This window comes from Phodopus roborovskii, unplaced genomic scaffold (assembly GCF_943737965.1).
Source record: "Phodopus roborovskii unplaced genomic scaffold, PHOROB, whole genome shotgun sequence".
In the NCBI taxonomy this organism is placed as follows: Eukaryota; Metazoa; Chordata; class Mammalia; order Rodentia; family Cricetidae; genus Phodopus; species Phodopus roborovskii.
Window position 1 is genome coordinate 3231430 of NW_026126693.1, and position 19541 is coordinate 3250970.

Consider the following 19541-nt stretch of genomic DNA (forward strand, 5'->3'; position numbering starts at 1 on the left):
TAGAAGTACATAGAGACAGCTTACCTGAACAAGGAGGAGCTAAGGGCCACTACACTGATAGCTGGGAAGCCAACAGGGGACTGACTCGGACCCCCCTGAATATGGGTCTCAGCCAGAAGGTCTGAGCAGTCTAAGAGACCTCAGACAGTGGAGCCAGGATGTATCCCTGGTGCACAAAAGGACTTTGCAAACATATCCCCCATGGAGGGATAACTGCCTTATTCTAGAGATAGGAGAGAAGCCCTAGTCCCTACTTCACAGGACCTGTCAGATCTACATGACCCCAACTGGATGGCATTCCCCTACATATGGTATTGTGGTGGGGGGTTGGGAGGGGAGGGTGTTTAGAGTGCATGTGATAGGGCAGAGAGGGCAAAAGGAAGAGAAGGAGGGAGGGAGGGCTGGAGGGGAGGGAGGGAGGGAGGGAGAGGGAACTGGGATCGACATGTAAAATAATAAATTAAAAAAAAAAAAAAAAAAACGCTTTGACTCCAAAATTTAAGTTGAAGAACAAGTTACTGGGGAAAAGGATTTCTATTTTTGTTTCCACAGAAAATGAAAAGATGTGGATTCCTTCCAGACTAATGTGGTTTGATCACGCCAGACCGCCTGAAACAGAGTACAAGCTGAACCTACATTCTAAACAGCTGGACAAAACAGCCCTACAGACTACAGCTAGGATATCTGAATCCTCTTCAAATCCCCCAAGACAGCGCCCCTTACCAGCAGGAAGTAGTTTGGAAAGAACGACGCCCAAATTCCCAAATATTGTGTATAAATGTTTGTTTTCATTTAATTGGACTTTGTTATATAAAATTAAATAAAAAAATTATAAAAAAAGAAGCTGGGGTGGTATTTTTCACACCCACCTCGAGTAGAAGTCTTTGATTCAGCGCTTGTGTCTGAGTGAGTGCCTCCAAGGACACCTTCAGGAGTAGCTCTGTCTTCTTCAGGTTTCGAAAATCTCGCTCTTTCTCCCTTTGCTTACGAGAAAGTTCATCATGGTAGTTCTGCTTGTCAATGAGACAGTTTCGTAGATTGAGATCCAAGATCCCTCTGTCCAGGTCAAGAGTGAACATGAAAGTGATGTCATTCACTGTCTTACACAGTTTTCTAAGCTTATTAAAGACAGCACACTCAAGGATATACACAAAACTTTTCTTATATCACAACCATAAATCATAAACAATACCCAAAGCAGCCAGTTTTGTGTATTGATATAATTTAGGAATATAATTACATAAACTCCCCAAATGTAATGATAGGCTGAGTTCAAACTCTGGCACTTAAGAAAAGTCAGGGGCTAGGGAGATTCTATAGTCGGTAAAGTGCCTGCCTCACAAGCATAGGGTTTGAGACCCTCTATCCATGTAACTAGCTGTGAGTGGTAGAACCCACTTGTAATCCCAGTGTGGGAAGGTGAAGACAGCCAGTTCCCTGGAGCTGACTAGCCAGCCAGCATAGTCTAGTTAGGCAGTCTAAAGTCCCAATGAGAGACTGTCTCAAAAGACAAGGTGGATGACAGAGGTTGTGACCTCTGGTCCCTACACTCTAGTGTAGTGACTTGCCCACACATTCACAAACTAAGAAGTGTGGGATCACACCATGCCTCAGTGTGGGATCACACCATGAAATCTCCCTCATCCAGAAAAGGTTGGGATTAAGTCGGAAATACCACTCATTTGTTGGCAAATCTCTGGGTTCTACAGCACCTCCCAATGATACAACTGCCCATAACTTACAGCAAATAATTTGGAACCACAGAATCAAGGAAAATTGTGATTAAAGAACAGAAAAAAAGTACTTCAAATGTTTAGATGGTACATTTAATTAATGGTAAAAACTGATTTAAAATTCCATAACTTGCTATTGAGTAGTGTGCAATCAGTTGATCCTGTTTAAAATTCAGATGACAGGACAGATTAAAGTGAAGATGACAGAAATAGAAGTGACCTTTCGGCTAGCGAGGAAGCTTCGTTCTCCTTGGTTAACTCCAACATCTTCAATAGCTGGCTATACTCTCGTTCTTTCATTTCCAACGAGGCTCGCTTGCCCTCTACTTCCTTTATTATGTCATCCTTCTCCTCCACGAGAGCATTCACCTTGTTCTCAAGCCTCTTTAAAGACTCATTTAGCTCTTTGACTTCATATTCCAAGACAATATTCTTCTTTTCCATGTCTCTGTAGGGCGCACACAGACACAAGTAAGAGCGCTTGTTTTGAGTTCATGCTGTCTCTACCTATTATCAGGCCAAAGTGCACTTGTAAGTCCACTGGTCTTAGAAGTGTGTGAAGGTCAAAGCTGAGAGGAACCTGGGGTATAATGGTTAGCTTTCTTCATCAACTTGAATCACTTGAGATGAGATTCTCAATGGGGAACTGTTACACTGTATTAGCCTATAGCAGTGGTTCTCAACCCTTTACTATAGTTCCTCATGATGTGGTGACCCCCAAACAGAAAATTATTTCAATGCTACTTTACCACTGTAATTTTGCTATTATGAATCATAATTTAAATATCTGGCATGCAGGATATCTGATATGTGACCCCTAAGGGGGTCATGGCCCACAGGCATCTCCATGGGAGATTGTCTAAGTAAATTGCTGTGGGAAGACACAGTCCACTGTGAGTGGTGCCATTCCTTAGGCATGAAGGCCTCCAACTGTCTAGAGGGAAGAAGTGGAGCTGGGTACAAGCAAGCCAGTGAGTGCACAGCTTTCATGTTTCTCTGCTCCACTCCTGATGTGGATGTGTGTGATTAGCTGCCGGAATTCCTGCCTTGACTTCCACGTGATGAAGAACTGTAACCTGTAGCTGCAGGCTGAAATAAGCTGCTCTCTTCCCTACTCTGTTTCCTGTCAGGGGATAACTTCCCAGAATGCCCCTGATTCTCTTTTCTCCTCAGATCCCAATCTCTGTAACCCATAGTTTCTACTGTCATCCTGACTGGCTTCCTGGACCAGGCCTGACGTTCTTAACTTCACTTCTGGTGATCTTGGGTTTTGGAATCATACTGCTCCATTTTCTGGTATTCTTTTAAGATTGATTACCACTGCAATCATATTATTTCTCTAGAATATTTTTTATATGCACTGACCTGTTATGAGTCCTTCTCTGTTCCTCCAGCCAGTTCCCAAATAATGACACAGAGACCTCTATTAATTATGAAATTTCGGCCATCAGTTTAAGCTTGTTACAACTAGCTCTTACAAATTAAATTAACCTATTTATATTAATCTATGTTAAATGTTGTGGGTTGTTTATACACTTGTGAAGATTTATTGGTTTAATAAAGAGCCAAAGGGCCAATAGCTACACAGGAGGTATAGGCGGGACTTCCAGACACAGAGAAAGGAAGTAGGAGATAAATCCAGGCATGCATCAGACACCAAAATGAGACATGGAGGAAGTCAGAGAGACATACAGAATGAAAGAAAGGTAAAAAGCCACAGGCAAAATGTAGACTAACACAAATGGGTTAATTTAAATGATAAGAGCTAGTGGGACAAGCCTAAGCTAAGGCAGAGCTTTCATAATTAATAGGAAGTCTCTGTCATTATTTTTCAACAGGTAGCTGACAAGAAAGCTTAGTGCACTAACCTTTTATTTTCTTTTTGGTCACTGAAATTCTGAGAATTTCTCAATGGTCTTCACATCCAAATCTACTCTGAATGTCTGAGGGTGGAGAGGTGCCCAATGAGGAGTCCCTATCTTTTGGGCTGCTGGCTGCCTGAGGACCCTTCAGGACCATGGCATTCTAAGTTCACATGGTTAATCTCCAGCCCTGAAGAAGTTGTTGCAGGTCTCTATAGGAATATGATTTAAAAGAACTAATGATTATCATTTGCTGTATTACTTCCTTGTAAAGTAGCCAATACATAGAGTCCAGGTGGCACTAGGGCCAGATAGTTCCAAGATTATAATTTCTAAAAATTAAAACATACATTATTTGGGAGAAGGTGGCTTAGGAGGGATTCAGAATAAAAATATTAAAACATACATTTTTTTGCGTGTCATTTTTTCTATCTCCTTTGTAATTTGTACGGGAATAGTTTGATGGTGGACCACATCATCCTAGTAAAGAAATACAACCATGTTAAGTTATGTAGTCAAACAAGCAAATTAAATGAGAAGAAAATTAAGTTTTGTGAAACTCTTACCATCTGCCCTGTATTTCTCCCAATTTTCACATTGGCCTTATAAGGTCATTATTCTTGTCATTATCTCAAAAAGAAGGTGACAGAATGGGACAACTATAGCTGGTGCCCTGCTAAGAGTCTCACCTCTTTTCCCTGGGGTGGGAGAGATGGGAAGAAGTATGGAAGAGGCTGTAACCAGGGTTAGCTCATGCAGTGAGATAGTATCCCACATTCCTTGGCTCAGGAGAACAGCCTCTGTGGTTAATTCAAGATCCAGGGTTTCCTGTGAGGCCAGACTGAGATAGAGATCCACAGCAGAACCGTCTACAGTCCTTCTTCTTCCAGAGCTCTACCCTGCTTTTCTCAGAGCCCTATAGGCTTCTCCAGTATTAACTGCTTCTGGGAAGCCCTGCCTGCGACTGACAGGAGACACAGAAAATACTGCCCATAGTTGCACAGCTCATACATGTAGGGCCAAAATCAGAAGACAGACGTGTAGAAACTTACATTCTGCCAGATGTGTGAATTCATGGACCGTGCCATTTAGGTATTGCATTAGGGGTGATGAAAGAGACCCTATTTATCCAGGGTGTTCACTAGATTTGGAGGTCTGAACCTCGTGTGAGTGCGGCAGTTAAACACAGCAATGCACTGACAGGGTGCAGCGCTCTGCTCAGGGTCTCGCCCAATCCTGGAGCAGACCTAGGCTCCATAGGGCTGAAGTTTAGCAATATGGGAGCCCCTCTTCAAGTAAAAGAGTCACAACTGCTAACTTAGGTCCAAACCCTTGGAAGAGATTCATGCAGATGATAGTCTGAAGCCGAAGCTGCATGGGTTGTTGGTGAAGGATCTTAGATTCTATTTCTCCAATGAGAGCCGCACAGTGAGTGCCACTGTGAGATCTTAGGGGAAAGGCCAGGGCAAATCACAAGCATTTCTAAGTCAATGAATTTTGGGAGCTGTCTCTTAAATAACTCTAGGTTCTTGAGATTTATTATGTATTTTTCAAAATGAAATTAATTTCAATTAGTTATTTCCTAAAACATTAGTATAGGCTTCTTGTCATTTTTACAGTAGGAGGAGGAGTGGAGTCAAACATGCAAGGGTATGGTAATACAAACACATAGGAAAGGACTGAATGTTCAATTTCTTACAAGCCTTCAGATTACCAAGCTTTCACGTGTCTTTTCCTATCAAACACCCTCATGCCCTTGGCTGCAAGCAGCTAACCCCACCCTGTGCTTTATGCACAGTGTTTGAATGCTCACGAACTGTGCACTCATACCTTCAGGCCGACCTGGCACTCCTGCAGCTCTTCTAGCTCCTTCTGCTCCTTTAGCAGCTGCTTCTGCTTGGACACTACATCTTCCCGGAGGATTTTGATCTCCAGTCTCTTCTGAATTACTTCCTTGCGAAGTTCTTCAGTGCTCTCTTTCAGGGCTTTCATCTTCTTGTCCATTTCCTTTAAAAGTCATGAAAATGGCCAGAAGAATGCTTATCTATGTAAAAGCAAGCTAAAAACAGTTCCACCCACCATACTGTTTGTACATGTTTGAAGACTCGGAAGTGATTCCCAGAAAGGAGGTAACTTATATCTGGCACCTTCAGTCACAGCATGCCAATTGCACCACATTAACAAGCACGTGACAGTCTTGAAGTACTTTTTAAGTGAGTGGTTCATGTTAAAAAATGTTTTCTTTTCTATGTTAATTTTTATTTCATACTAAAGAGCACTGTGAAAATGTAAATTGTTTTCTTATATGCTTGAATTTAATAAAACCAGACACAATCTTTTAATGTCTGTCTTGTGGCTAACCTGAGTCTTACATGGCAACTAGCCATGAGGAGACTCATGTTTCCATACAGTAGCACCCCCATTTACGAACATCACCTCTGCACATTCTCTTCCTCATTCCCCATCAGCCTCATAGGAGGTTGTGCTGCCTATCTATGCCTTTTTTATTAGATTCAGACAGGCAACTGCTAGGAATAACGAAGTAGGTATTCATCAGCCTGCCTGTGCTGGGCTTTCTTAGAGATTCCCTTCTATTGCCGGTAGACAGTAAAGTCAATCACCTAAAACTCTTTCTTCTCTCTGTCTCTGTCTCTCTCTCTGTCTCTCTCTGTGTGTGTATGTGTGAATGTGTTGATATTGAATGAGTGTGTGTGTATGAATGAGTGTGAGTGTGTGTGAGTGAGTATGAATGAGTGTGTATGAGTGTAAGAGTGTGTATGAGTGGGAGTGTGTGTGTGTGTGAATATGAATGTGTATGTGTGTGTAATAAAAACGGTGGTTAGATGTTATTATCTCATTGCTGTGATTGAACACCTGACAAGAGGAACTTGGGGGCAGGAGGGTGTGCTCTGGTACAGTTGGATGTGGTAGGGAAGTCTTGCCAGCAGGATCTTGCAGTGTCTGCTCACACTAGCAGAAACACAGAACAAGGACCTGGTGTTCTTTTCATTCTGTGCAGGACCCCAATCTGTGGAACGATGCCACCCACAATTAAGGTGACTCCACCTCAATTCCTGCCCAGAGACTATAAGCTAGCTAATCCCCCAAAGGATACTGAGACTTGTCTACTAGGAGATTCTAGATCTTGTCAAGTTTACAATCAATATTAGCCACCATAGATGCTCCTAGATAGAATTAATAATGTCTTATTAAATGTTCCACAGATTTGTGAGCTGGCCATGGAAAAACCATTGACAGTACGTTTTAAAACACCATCCTGAAAGTAGAAGCAATGTTTTCTGTTGTAAGTCTCAAAACTTGGCCATAATTCCCTCCCATTACCCAGGGCATTCTTGGCCCTCTGCAGTGTGTCATTCTTTCCACATACAGGGAAAGCCAATCTTCTATAGACATGGCCCTGTCTACTGTTTGATACAAAATTACTTAAACAGAGGCTTTAAAAGTTCTTGTGTATTGTGATTTGCATGTTTTGAGGCTGGAAACCCTTCTACTATCATGTGATCAACTAGTGACATGGGACCTTAGATCAAGTAACCTGTCACTGTAGTTCAGCCTACCCCAACCAAGCCAGCTCAGACTAAAAGAATGCAGGACTATAGTAGAAATGCTTGTCATTTTAATCCACCATCTTTTAAGATGGCTTGCTGTACAGGAATAGGTAAGCAATTGTGGGGTTTGAATGAGAACAGCCCCATAGGCTCATATATTTGAATGCTTGATCCTTAGTTGGTGGGAATGATTAGGGGGTGTAATCTTGTTGGAGGAGGTGTGTCACTGGGATGGGATTTGAGATTTCAAAAGCTCACCCCATTCTGTTAATTCCTTCCTCCACCCAGACCCCCGTTCAGCACAAACACACACACACACACACACACACACACACACACACACACACACACACACACACACAGAGAGAGAGAGAGAGAGAGAGAGAGAGAGAAGCTCTGCTTTGCATTTCTGGATCTATGTGGGCTCTCAGCTACGGCTCCAGCATCACACCTGCCTGCCTGCCTCCATGCTCCCTACTATAGTGTTTCAGTGAGCCCCAAATGAAATGCTTTCTTTTATACATTGCCTTGATCATGGTGAGACAGTGATGTATCTTCTTTATGATCAAACTCTGACTGAAATGCTCAGAAAGCTCTGAGTGTAGTAACTACTGAGATGTTTTTAAGTGACAAGCACAGTCTGACTAATGTAGCTGTCAGCACAGAAAGCTTCTTAGCTGCCTTGCTTGCATTTACTCACCAGTATGCAGATCTCCATTTCTGCATGTGCAGTGACTGGATTTTCAGTGTTTCAAATGTTTCAGGGTGTGGTGTTATTTTTAAAGGGATGTTTGAATCCAGTTGCATTTAATAAACTCTGATACTTACTCCTGGCTTAGGTATCTTCTCAAATTCCTTTAATATGAGAGTCTTTTCTTCTGTTAAGCTGTCAAAAAATAAATAAATATATATATATATATCAATATATATATATATCATGTTTGACAAGAAGCACAAAAGAGTAAGAACTTCTGCAGCAGTACCTTCCTTATTTTCTCTGTCAGATCTGTTCCCAGGCTCGTCTGTTCATGTCCTAGTGTTGTCTCTTGACAATGGCTCTGATTCTTTCTGGTGCACTTAGGTACTTCCTCTTGCCCAGCATTTCAGCAGCATCATGCACACCTACCTAATACAGCTGATCTCTGGGCATGTTAATTATAACTTCCTAGGGCACAGACCTCCCTGAGGACTAAGACTCCTTCCAGGAAGCTTAGGGCCTTTTCCTCTCTATGTTACCTCCCTAAATTACTACCGGATCTTCGCAAAGATCTACCTTGCCTGCCACCATCTTTGCATGTGATAGTCAACTCTCTACTTTCAGTGTGATGATTTCCTATCACTTTCCTGATCAACAACATCCCACCAAACCTGGGCCAAGCTGAAAGTGTATCATCAGATTCTCCAGGCACATTGCTCTGGGCTCTGGCTAACTTGGCCTTCTTGCTAAACCTGTTTTAGCCTCAGGGTCTCTGGGTCATCCTATTAAAAATGGTACCAACATTTCCCACCTGCTTGTTTTCCTTTTCCACATAGTGTGGCTTGCTGCCTGATTGGTATTTTGTTGTGCATTAGCTCCAAGGACAGAAACTGACTTGTTTACACTGCACATCCATTGCCAGCAGATAACTAGCACTCAAAGATTAATAACAGGGATATTCTGGATAAGTTGGTTTAATACCTATTTTCATAATTTGAAATACATACTTTATATACTAAACGAGGATAAAGAGATACATAAAAAAATATAGCTGCCCATAGGATAACACACTGCTTCACAGTACTTACACCTGAACTGGGAATTTTCCATGGAAATCATGAAGGAGAGAGCTGAGAAGAAGGGTTGATCCAAGGGCTCCCAAATTTTACACAACATTCACCTTCCTCAGGGAAGGTATTAAAGAGGGAAACCACAAGAAGAGTTATAGAACATTGGAGCAGAAGAAACTTAGTAGAGATCCTTGGAACATGGACACTCAAAGGAAAGAAGGAAGGAAGGAAAGGAGAAAAGGAGGGAGGGAAGAAGAGAGGGAGTAAGAGAGAGAGGGAGGAAAGAAGGGAGGGAGGGAGGGACGGAAGGAGGAAGGAAGGAGGGAAGAGTTTCAAGTGAAAGACAAATTTAAACCAAGTTTAAACCAGGAACCAAGTTTAAAGGAATGTTACTTGGGGGTTCTTGAGAATAATTCTTTCCTATATTGTTTCTACTCCAAATTATTAAAAACTGTATATGAAATCATGGAGCAGTAGGGATGCTGTCTCTACTGGTATCTCATAGCCATATCTCATGATCATTCAGCCAAGTTTAGCCTCTGTGACAAACACATGAGAATCTGTCATATCCTTTTTCTCTTCCTGAATGCATAGGAAGACTGCATTTTATAGCTCCCCTTGCATTTGGACTGGGGACAATGGAAAGTGAGGGGAAGAAAGTGACACTTGTCATCCTAGCCACTGAATGAAAGCCAGTTGGCAATCACACGGGGTGCGACTGTGCCTTTCACTGAACTGTCAGCCAGAAACACACTTTTTATTCTCACTTTTATACATTTATTTACATCCTGGTAGAAGTCCCCCCTCCCTCCTCTCCTCCCAGGCTTTCCTCCCTACACCACCTCTGTTCCTGCCCCAAATGCACTTTTTCATTTCTGCTTGGGAAAGGGCAGGTCTCCTCCCACGAGTATTAACAAAATATGGCATATCAAGTTGTACTAAGACTAGGCACCTCCCCATGTATTAAGGCTGAAGGTGACCTAGTATGGGGAGTGGGGCCCCAAAAGACAGCAAGCGAAGTCAGAGACAGCCCCTGTTCCCTGTTAGGAGTCCCACAAGAAGACCAAGTGACACAGCCATAACATATATGCAGCCCCATGCATGCTCCCTGGTTGTAGGTTCAGCCTCTGTGAGCCCTTATGTGTTGAGGTTAGTTGATTTTGTGAGTTTTCTTGTGATGTCCTTGACCCCTCTGGCTCCTATAATCCTTTCTCCCCCTCTTCTGCAGGATTCCCTGAACTCAGCCTAATGTTTGGCAGTGGGTCTGCATCTGTTTCCATCAGTTGCTGGATGAAAGCCTCTCTGATGACAATTGGTCACAGGAGAAGTCCAGGTCGGGCTACATATCTGCTATTGCTAGGAGTCTTAGCTGGGATCATCCTTGTAGATTCCTGGAACATTCCCTTGTGTCATGTTTTTACCCCACCCTGAAGTGCCCCCCAGTAGTCTTTTTTAATACTCTCCCCTTCTCCCCTCCCCAGTCTGATAGCTCCTGTTCCCATTCCCACCCGCCTTCAGTCCATTCATGAAATCTCTTCTATTTCCCCTTATCAGAGAGATCTGGGTGTCCTCTCCCCCATTAATCCTCCTTCTTACCTAGTCTGATGGGAGATGTCATTCTGTAAATAGGCTTCTCTTATTTGTTAATGAATAAAGCGCTGTTGGCAAATAGGAAGGCAAGATAGGCAGGACTAGGAGACAAGGAAGATTCTGGGGGATGTAGTAGGGAGGAGTCAAGATGTAGGGACTTGAGAGAAGAGATCCGGACCCTCTCTCCGGTAAAATAATCTAAGTGGAAATACTTAGATGAGTAGAAATGGGTTAATATTTAAGACAGAGCTAGCTCATACAAAACGATAGTAACAGGCCAACAGTTTTATATCTAATACAGCATTTCTGTGTTATTTGGGGCTGATGCAACTCTGGGACCAGGCTGGTGGGAAACTGCTCATAACACTAGTTTCCCTGAGTCTATGGATTGTAACATAGTTATCTTTTGTTTTACAGCTAATATTCACTTATAAGTGAACATATACCACGTTTGTCTTTCTGGGCCTGGGTTTGGGTTACCTCACTCAGGATGATTTTTTTTTTCTAGTTCCATCTATTTTCCTGCTAATTTCAAGATGTCATTTTTTTTAAACCACTACATAACACTCCATTGTGTATATGTACCACATTTTCTTTATCTACTCCTTGGTTGAGGGACATCTAGGTTGTTTCCGGTCTCTGGCTATTACAAATAAAGCTGCTATGAATATAGCTGAGCACGTCTCTTTGTGGTATAATTAAGCATCTTTTGGGTATATGCCCAAGAGTGGCATAGCTGGGTCTTGTGGTAGATTGACTGCCAATTTTCTGAGAAACTGCCATATTGACTTTCAAAGTGGCCTTGCAAGTTTGCACCTCTACTAGCAGTGGAGGAGTATTTCCTTACTCCACAGCATGAGCTTTCAATTGTGTTTTTGATCTTAGCCATCCTGACAGGTGTGAGATGGAATCTCAGAGTCATTTTGATTTGTATTTCCCTGATGGCTAAGGATGTTGAACATCTTAAGTATTTCTTGGCTATTTGAGATTCTTCTGTTGATAATTCTGTTCAGATCTGTACCCCATTTTTTAATTGAATTATTTAATTTGTTAATATCATGTTTCTTGAGTTCTTTGTATATTTTGAAAATGAGCCCTCTATTGGATATTGGGTTGGTGAAGATCTTTTTCTATTTAGTAGGCTGCCATTTTGTCCTATTGCCTTACAGAAACTTTTCAGTTTCATGAGGTCCCACTTATTAATTGTCAAGCTTAGTGACTGTGCTACTGGTATTCTGTTCAGGAGGTTGTCTCCTGTGTCAATGTGTTCAAGATTATTTCCCACTTTCTCTTCTGTCAGGTTCAGTGTATCTGGATTTATGTTGTGGTCTTTCATCCACTTTGACTTAAGTTTTGCACAGGATATATATATATATATATATACACACACACACACACAAATATATATATATATATATATATATGCATGGTTCTATATGCTGACATCCATGAAATCCATATGCTGGCTTCTTTGTCTAAAAATTAGGTGTCCATAGGTATATGGATTTATGTATGGGTCTTTGATTTGATTCCATCAATCTATGTGTCTGTCTTTATGCCAGTCCTATGTGGCATTTATTACTATAGCTCTGTAGTAGATATTGAAATCTGGGATGGTGATACCTCCAGAAGTTTTTTTTTTTTATTGTACAGAATTGTGTTGGGATTTTGATGGGGATTGCATTGAATCTGTAGATTGTTTTTAGTAAAATGAGTATTTTCACTCTGAATCCTGATCCATAAGCACAGAGATCTTTCTGCCTTCTCCAATTCCTTTTTTCAAAGATTTGAAGTTCTTGTCATACAGGTCTTTCACTTGCTTGGTTAGAGTTATACCAAGATACTTTATATTACTTGAGGTTATTGTAAAGGATGTTTATTCTCAGCTGGTATATTGTTTGTATGTAGGAGTGCTACTGATTTTTTTTTAAAGTTAATCTTCACTAAAGGTGTTTATAGTTGTAAGAATTCTTTGGTAGAGTTTTTTTTGTTGTTGTTGTTTATGTATACTATCATATCATTTGCAAATAATGGTATATTGATTTCTTCCTTTCCAATTTTTATCCCCTTGTTCTCCTTCAGTTGTCTCATTGCTCCAGCTAGAACTTCAGATACTATATTGAAGAGACGGAGAGAGTGGACAACCTTGTCTTGTTCCTGATTTTAGTGGAATTGCTTTGAGTTTTTATTTATTTTGATGTTGGCTATTGGCTTGTTGTATATTCCTTCTATTATGTTTAGGTATGTTCCTGTTATCCCTGATATCTCCAAGATTTTATCATGAAGGGGTGTTGGATTTTGTCAAAGGCATTTCCAGTATCTAATGAGATGGTCATGTGGTGTTTTTTCCCCCTTTCAGTTTGTTTGTATAGTGATTGATGTGTGTTGAACCATCCCTGCATCTCTGGGATAAAGCCTACTTGGTCGTGGTGGATGATCTTTTCAATGTGTTCTTGGATTAGGTTTGCCAGTATTTTATTGAGTATTTTTGCAACAATGTTCATGAGGGAAACTGGTCTGTAGTTCTATTTCTTTGTTGAGTCTTTGTGTTGTTTGTGGCCTCATAAAATGAATTTGGCAATATTCTTCTGCTTCTATTTTGTGAAATAATTTGAGGAGTATTGTTATTAACTCTTCTTTGGAAGTCTGGTAGAATTCTGTTTAAAACCATCTGGCCCTGGCCATTTTTGGTTGGGAGATTTTTAATGACTGCATCTATTTCCTTAGGGATTATCAGCCCATTTAAGTTGTTTATCTCATCTTGATTTGATTTTGGTAAGTGGTACCTATAGAGAAATGTGTCCATTTCTTTTAGATTTTCCAATTTTGTGGAGTACAGGTTTTTGAAGTGTGACCTAATGATTCTCTGGATTTTGTTGGAGTCTGTTATTGTGTCCCCCTTTTTGTTTACGATTTTGTGGATTTGGATATTCTGCCTTTTAGTTAGTTTGGATAAGGGTTAATTAGTTTAAGGTTTAGTTAGTTTGGATTTATCTATTTTGTTGATTTTCCCAAAGAAATAACTCTTTGTTTCATTGATTCTTTGTATTGTTCTCTGTTTCTATTATATTGATTTCAGCACTCAGTTTGAACATTTCCTACTCTCTACTCCTCTAAGGTGTGTCTGCTCCTTGTTGTTCTAGAGCTTTCAGTTATGCTGTTAAATCACTAGTATGAGATCTTTTCAAATTCTCCATGAAGGCACTTAGGGCTTCTTAACACCACTTTCAGAATGTCCCACAAATATGGGTATGTTGTGTGTTCATTTTTATTGAATTCTAAGGAAGTATAACTTTTTTCTTATTTTTCTTTCTTGGCCTATTGGTAACTCAGTAGAGAGTTGTTCAGTTTCTGTTTTTGAAATCCAGCTTTAACCAGTGGAGGTCTGAGAAGATTCAGGGGGTTATTTGAATTTTTTTTTTGTATCTGTTGAGACTTGCTTTGTGGCTGAGTACATGGTCAATTTTGGAGAAGACTTCATGTGGTGATGAGAAGGTATATTCTCTTGTATTTGGGTGGTGTTCTATAAATATGTTAGGTTCATTTGTGTCATAATATCTGTTAGTTCCATTATTTCCATGTTTAGTTTCTGTCTGAGAGACCTGTTCATTAGTGAGAGTGGGGTGTTAAAGTCTTTCACTATTATCCTCTGCAGTCCTACTTGTAATTTAAGCTTTAGTGATGTTTCTTTTATAAATGTGGGTGCCTTACATTTCGGGCAAAGATGTTCAGAATTGAGACATTATTTTGGTGGATTTTTCCTTTGATGAGTATGAAATGCTCTTCTCCATCCCTTAGATTAATTTTGCTTGTTTCTTAGGTCCATTTGATTGAAAAATCTTTCTCCAACCCTCTACTCTGAGGTAATGTCTATCTTTTATGTTGAGGTATGTTTCTTGTATGCAGTAGAATGGTGGATCCTGTTTTCTTATCTATTCCATTCACTTGTTTCTTTTTATTGGTCTTTTTATTGTTTGTTTGTTATTGAGGTGGAAAATGTTTATTTTTAATTTGCAATTCTTTCTTTTTATTTCCATTACAATCTTGTTTTACATGTCAATCCCAGTTCCCTGACCCTCCCCTCTTCCCCTGTCCCCCACCAACCTCCTATCCCATCCCCTTTCTGCTTCCCAGGAAAGTCTATCATATCATTTGGAGCAGAGTCTAGGCCCTCCCCTGTGTGTCTAGGCTAAGAGGGTATCCCTCCATGGGGAATGGGCTCCTAAAGTCTGTTCATTTACTAGGGATAAATACTGATCTACTACCAGAGGCCCCCATAGACTGCCCAGTCCTCCTAACTGACAACCACATTCAGGGGTCTGGTTTGGTCTTATGCTGGTTTCCAAGCTATCAGTCTGGGGTCCATGAGCTCCCCCTTGTTCAGGTCAGCTGTTTCTCTGAGTTTCTCCAGCCTGGATTTAACCCCCTTTTCTCATCACTCCTCCTTCTATGCAACTGGATTCCAGGAGTTCAGGCCAGTGCTTAGCTGTGAATTTCTGCTTCTATCAGATACTGGATGATAGCATATAAGGTAGTCATCAATCTTATTATAGGGGAAGGGCATTTAAGGTAGCCTCTCCACTATTGCTTAGATTGTTAGTTGGGGTCATCCTTGTAGATCTCTGGACTTTCTCCTAGTGCCAGATTTCTCTTTAGACCTATAAAGGGTTTTTGTTTGTTTGTTTGTTTTTCCATATCCTCTTTAAGGACCTCTATCATCTTCATAAATTCATTTTTAAGATCATTCTCTCGTGCTTCAGCTCTGTTGGATTGTTAGGGTCTTGCTGTTATAGGATAGCCGGGCTCTGATGATGACACATTGCTTTTCTGTTCATGATTGTGTCCTTACACTGGTGTTTAGGCATCTGGATTTGGGATGATTATGGTCTAGGTGTTGATTCTTGCATTTGTCTTTATTGGCTGAATGTTTTGTTCCTTGATTTCTCTTTCTTCTTTGGTCTTTTGGCATCTGATAAAGTTGAAATCTTCTTCTGAAGTTGTAGACCAGGATATGGAGTCCAGGGGATGGATGCAGTCTGTGGTCCCTAAATCTGGTCTAGGCTCCAGTACAGCTACTAGGGTTGGGAACCCTAGATCTCTTTTGTGCTCTGGTATATTTGAAGTCTGCTTCTGAGTTTGTAGGCCTGGGGTCCCTAGAACCAGGTCAGGCCTTGTTAAAGTCAAAGACTTCTTCCAAAGTAGTAGGCAAGGATATGGAGTCCAGGGGTAGGGTGCAGTTTGGGATTGTTGAACAAGCTTAAAGTGGGTTAGCAGAAGAATCAGTGTTTTCTCTGGGATCCCTAGGATCACTCTGGCCTGTGGTAAAGCTGCCAGGGCTGTGGGCCCTAGAGTGAAGCCCAGGTATCCATTCTCCTCTTTTTTTTTTTTTTTTTTTGTTTTGTTTTGTTTATTTGTCTGTCGTTAGTTTTATTTTTCGCTTTTAAAAAATAGGGTCTCCCTATAACCCTGGCTATCCTGGAACATACTAAACAGGCCAGGCTGGCCTTGATCTCACAGAGATCCACCTGACTCTGCCTCCTGAGTGCTGGGATTAAAGTTATAAGCACAATGCTGAGTCACAAACACACTTTCACATTACCCCAGGGACACTGTTTTGCTTCATGACCTCACTAGAGCCTAACTTTTTAAATTCCCCTTTCTGTCGCCACATTTTAATGATTAAACAATAACTTCTAAGTAAGCATATTCAGCCTGGAATTTACTTGAAATGTCAAATTTTCACTTTTCTATTTCTTATTAGACAAAGCCAGGCTTTTCCAATTAAAGTTCATTTGCTGCCTTCTGAAGCCCCAGTTACCTACCCCTTCTCATTCTGAGTACTCTGGAGTCTTCTCCTCTCCATCCCTCCTTCACAGAGTTTGGTGTCTAGCTTTCACAAGTTGCATTGCAGTGGATTTGAAATGCATTTCCTCAGGTTTATTTTGCTTTGGATTCACTGAGTTTATTAAATCTGTGGCTTAAATCTTTCACTAAATCTGGGGAAGTTTCAGATACTATTGCTTCAGAAACTTTTTTCCTTGCCACATTAGAGTTTTTGCTATTGTCCCATGGGGTTCTAAGTTCTGTTCATTTTTATCTTTTCTGTTTTCCAGACAGAATATTTTCTGTTTCTCTTTTGGTCTATGACTCTTCTGGCTTTCAATCTTCTAGTTGCACATTCTCAAAATTACTGTATCTTCTAAAATTTGTACATGAACACCTTAGAGGCATTCTATGTAGCTGTATCTAAAGATATATATTTCAGGGATTGCTTTTTCTTGGTGACAAGTTGAATCACCTGGAACACTTGAACATCATCAATAGATGTTCTTTATATGTTGTGGCTTCTGAGACTTCTGCTTTTCCATTAGTCTCCATGTTTTGAGTTGTTTGTTGGTTTGTACATGTAAAAGCTACTGGAAGTTCTGTCACATAATTCTGGAACCGCCACTATGCAGTGTTGATATCTGCAGTCTCTTCTTAGGTGAGCTGGCATTTGCCTGGTTCTATATATGTGAAAACTATTGAACTGTTATGTGATGGGGTTCTTGGTGTTACTCAGGACCCATGAAAACTGTTGATATTTTGGCTTTAGTAGACATGGTTCATTTCATATAAAAAGATCCAGCAAACATGCTGGCATGATAGTTTTAAGATTAATTTAATTTTCAGCACTCTAGCAGAGCTACTTGGATCCCAGAGACTAGACCACTTAGTTAGTTCTTGAAGTGTTTGTCAGGCTGTGTGGGATAAGATCCACAAATGTGCAGCTTGAGGGTGAGCCAGGAAATTTATAAGCAGCTAGGTGGGTTTAATTTACAAGCTCTTTCTCTGAACCCTCTTCTGTACTTTCTTCTTGTTAGTCTTCAGAGTAACCTTGCAGGGTTTTATTAGACTCTAACTGGCCCCGGAGAAGTAAAACATCTAATTCCAGTTGGCTCTGACCTTCTGAGTGAAAGAAGGAAAAAAGTCCCAACTAGCATTGTCCTGCCTCTCCTAAGAGGGGTTGGAATGGAAGGGAAAAGCATCTGTGAAGCTCACAATTGGGGCCATTAGACTCACTTAAGCATCAAAACAGTACTATACAATGCTTCCCTTTCTCCAGACTTAGCATCACCTTGCTACAGTCCTATGACTGTAGCTCCTTCCCTGTGGTGTATTGTGTCTGGTCATCTAGAAAACAGAGCCAGACTTAAAGCATCTACAATTGGCTATGGCAAAAGAATGCTTGAATTACAAGGCTTGTTGTTTAAAACAACTTTAATTAATAGATTAGGGATTCTAATTGATAAGTAACACAAATGTAAGACTAGATGGATAAAGAAGCAGACAGACAAATAGAAAGCACAGGAAAAAAATAAAAGGAAATGCTGGTGATCAAGAACATTGTAACAAAAAATAAAACAAAACAAAAATGCCTGTCATGAGAGATTAGCAGAATGGACATGTCTGAATAGAAACCCCTGAGTTTGAAGATATCCCAATAGAAAACTTGAAGAGTCAAAAGTAAAGAGAAAAAGGATTTAAAAAACCCTAAACCTAGACTATCAAAAGACTTTGGAGCAACTACAGAAGGCAGAATAGGTACATAATGGGAATACCAGAAAGAAAAGAAAGAAAAATAATAATCCAAGTAATAATGACTTAGATTCCTGTATATTAATGTCAGACACCAAATTACAGACCCAGGAAGCTTGGAGAATCCATCAGGTAACATAATGCCCCCCACCAAACGGCAAAACATAAATTACAGAAAAATTAAATATAAGAGGAAAATAAGATTGTATAAGATTGGAGGGGAACATGTGTTATCTATAGAGAAGCAAGGCCCAGAACAATACCCAACACCTCTTAAAAACCATGCAAGCATACCTCTCTGGAAACACTGTCACAGCCACAGCCATCTGGAGTCCTATCAATCTGGCAATGAAGGCCATTCGTCACAAATGTTAACGCAGTTATACCAACTAATGACGATTAAAACACAGATTGTAAGAATGAAGAAAAGGGACCCTGCTATAGGTTGTCTATAAGAAACTAGTTTTAAGTCTTTATTTTAATTCATGTATGTGTCTGTGTGTGTATACATGTGTGTCCATGGTGCCCATGGAAGCAGAAGGGTATCAGACCCCCTAGAGCTGGAGCTACAGGCAGTTGTGAGCCACCGTGTGGGTGCTGGGAATGCCACTCGTGTCTTCTGCAAGACCAGTCAGTACTCTTAACCAGAAACCACTCTTCAACCGTAAAACCCATCCTATGACCTAAAAATTAAAATGCAATGGTGGACAGGCCACACCAATGCTAACAACAAAAACAGTGGCCACCATACAAGTGTGATTATCTTTAATCTTAAAGTCCAACCTTTGAAATTGTCCAAATCTAGAAACTTTTTGAGAGCTGACACAACACCCAAGAGTTTCCAACTTGAGTTTTGGATTCAGAGAGATAAGCCAATTATAATTGTAGACCCACAGTCCCCTCTCCAAAATTAACAGGCAAAAGCAGAAAGTCAGCAAGGACCTCGCTGAATTCCAATAGGATATAACCAACCTGTCTAGAGAGTAACAAACAAAAAGCAGTAAAAACACCAGAGTAGAGATGGTGAATGGGAAGCAGTTGCGTTTACTACTGAGAAGACTGATGCAGAAAAGGAGAAGCCCTTGTGTTTTTATTTTAAGTATTGAATGAAGTGACATGGTGTAAAAGTGAGATTTTGGAAACCGCTTCAATTAGGGTTAGCCCAAATATTCTAAATTAAATAACAGCAGCATGCTGGGTATAACCATGGCTTACTTCTCTCTCAACAACCATAGTTTGAACTCTATTTTGCACAGATACTCTTATTTTTCTGCATGTAATGATCAAGTTTCTTTGCCTCAAGATTTTCCAAAAATTTGCTCAGCAGGAACTTGAAAACACAGAAGACTTAACCAGATGATGGGGTTTGGGGGTGAATGGAGTATAATGACCACTGGTCCTACTGCATCAAGCAGATCCCATGAATCAGTATACATCTGTGC

The 19541-nt window shown here is 40.6% G+C and overlaps 1 protein-coding gene across 1 annotated transcript in view; it reads right to left on the minus strand.

Annotated features, from left to right (window-relative positions):
* Ccdc146 (coiled-coil domain containing 146) overlaps positions 1 to 19541 on the minus strand; it is a 146493-nt gene that overhangs the window by 28509 nt on the left and 98443 nt on the right. The window contains exons 5-9 of the mRNA XM_051174808.1: positions 7993 to 8050; positions 5426 to 5602; positions 4002 to 4075; positions 1954 to 2181; positions 870 to 1056 (exon numbers count right to left, since the gene is read on the minus strand). Coding sequence (XP_051030765.1) covers positions 870 to 1056; positions 1954 to 2181; positions 4002 to 4075; positions 5426 to 5602; positions 7993 to 8050 — 724 coding nt within the window. The remainder of the gene's footprint in view (positions 1 to 869; positions 1057 to 1953; positions 2182 to 4001; positions 4076 to 5425; positions 5603 to 7992; positions 8051 to 19541) is intronic.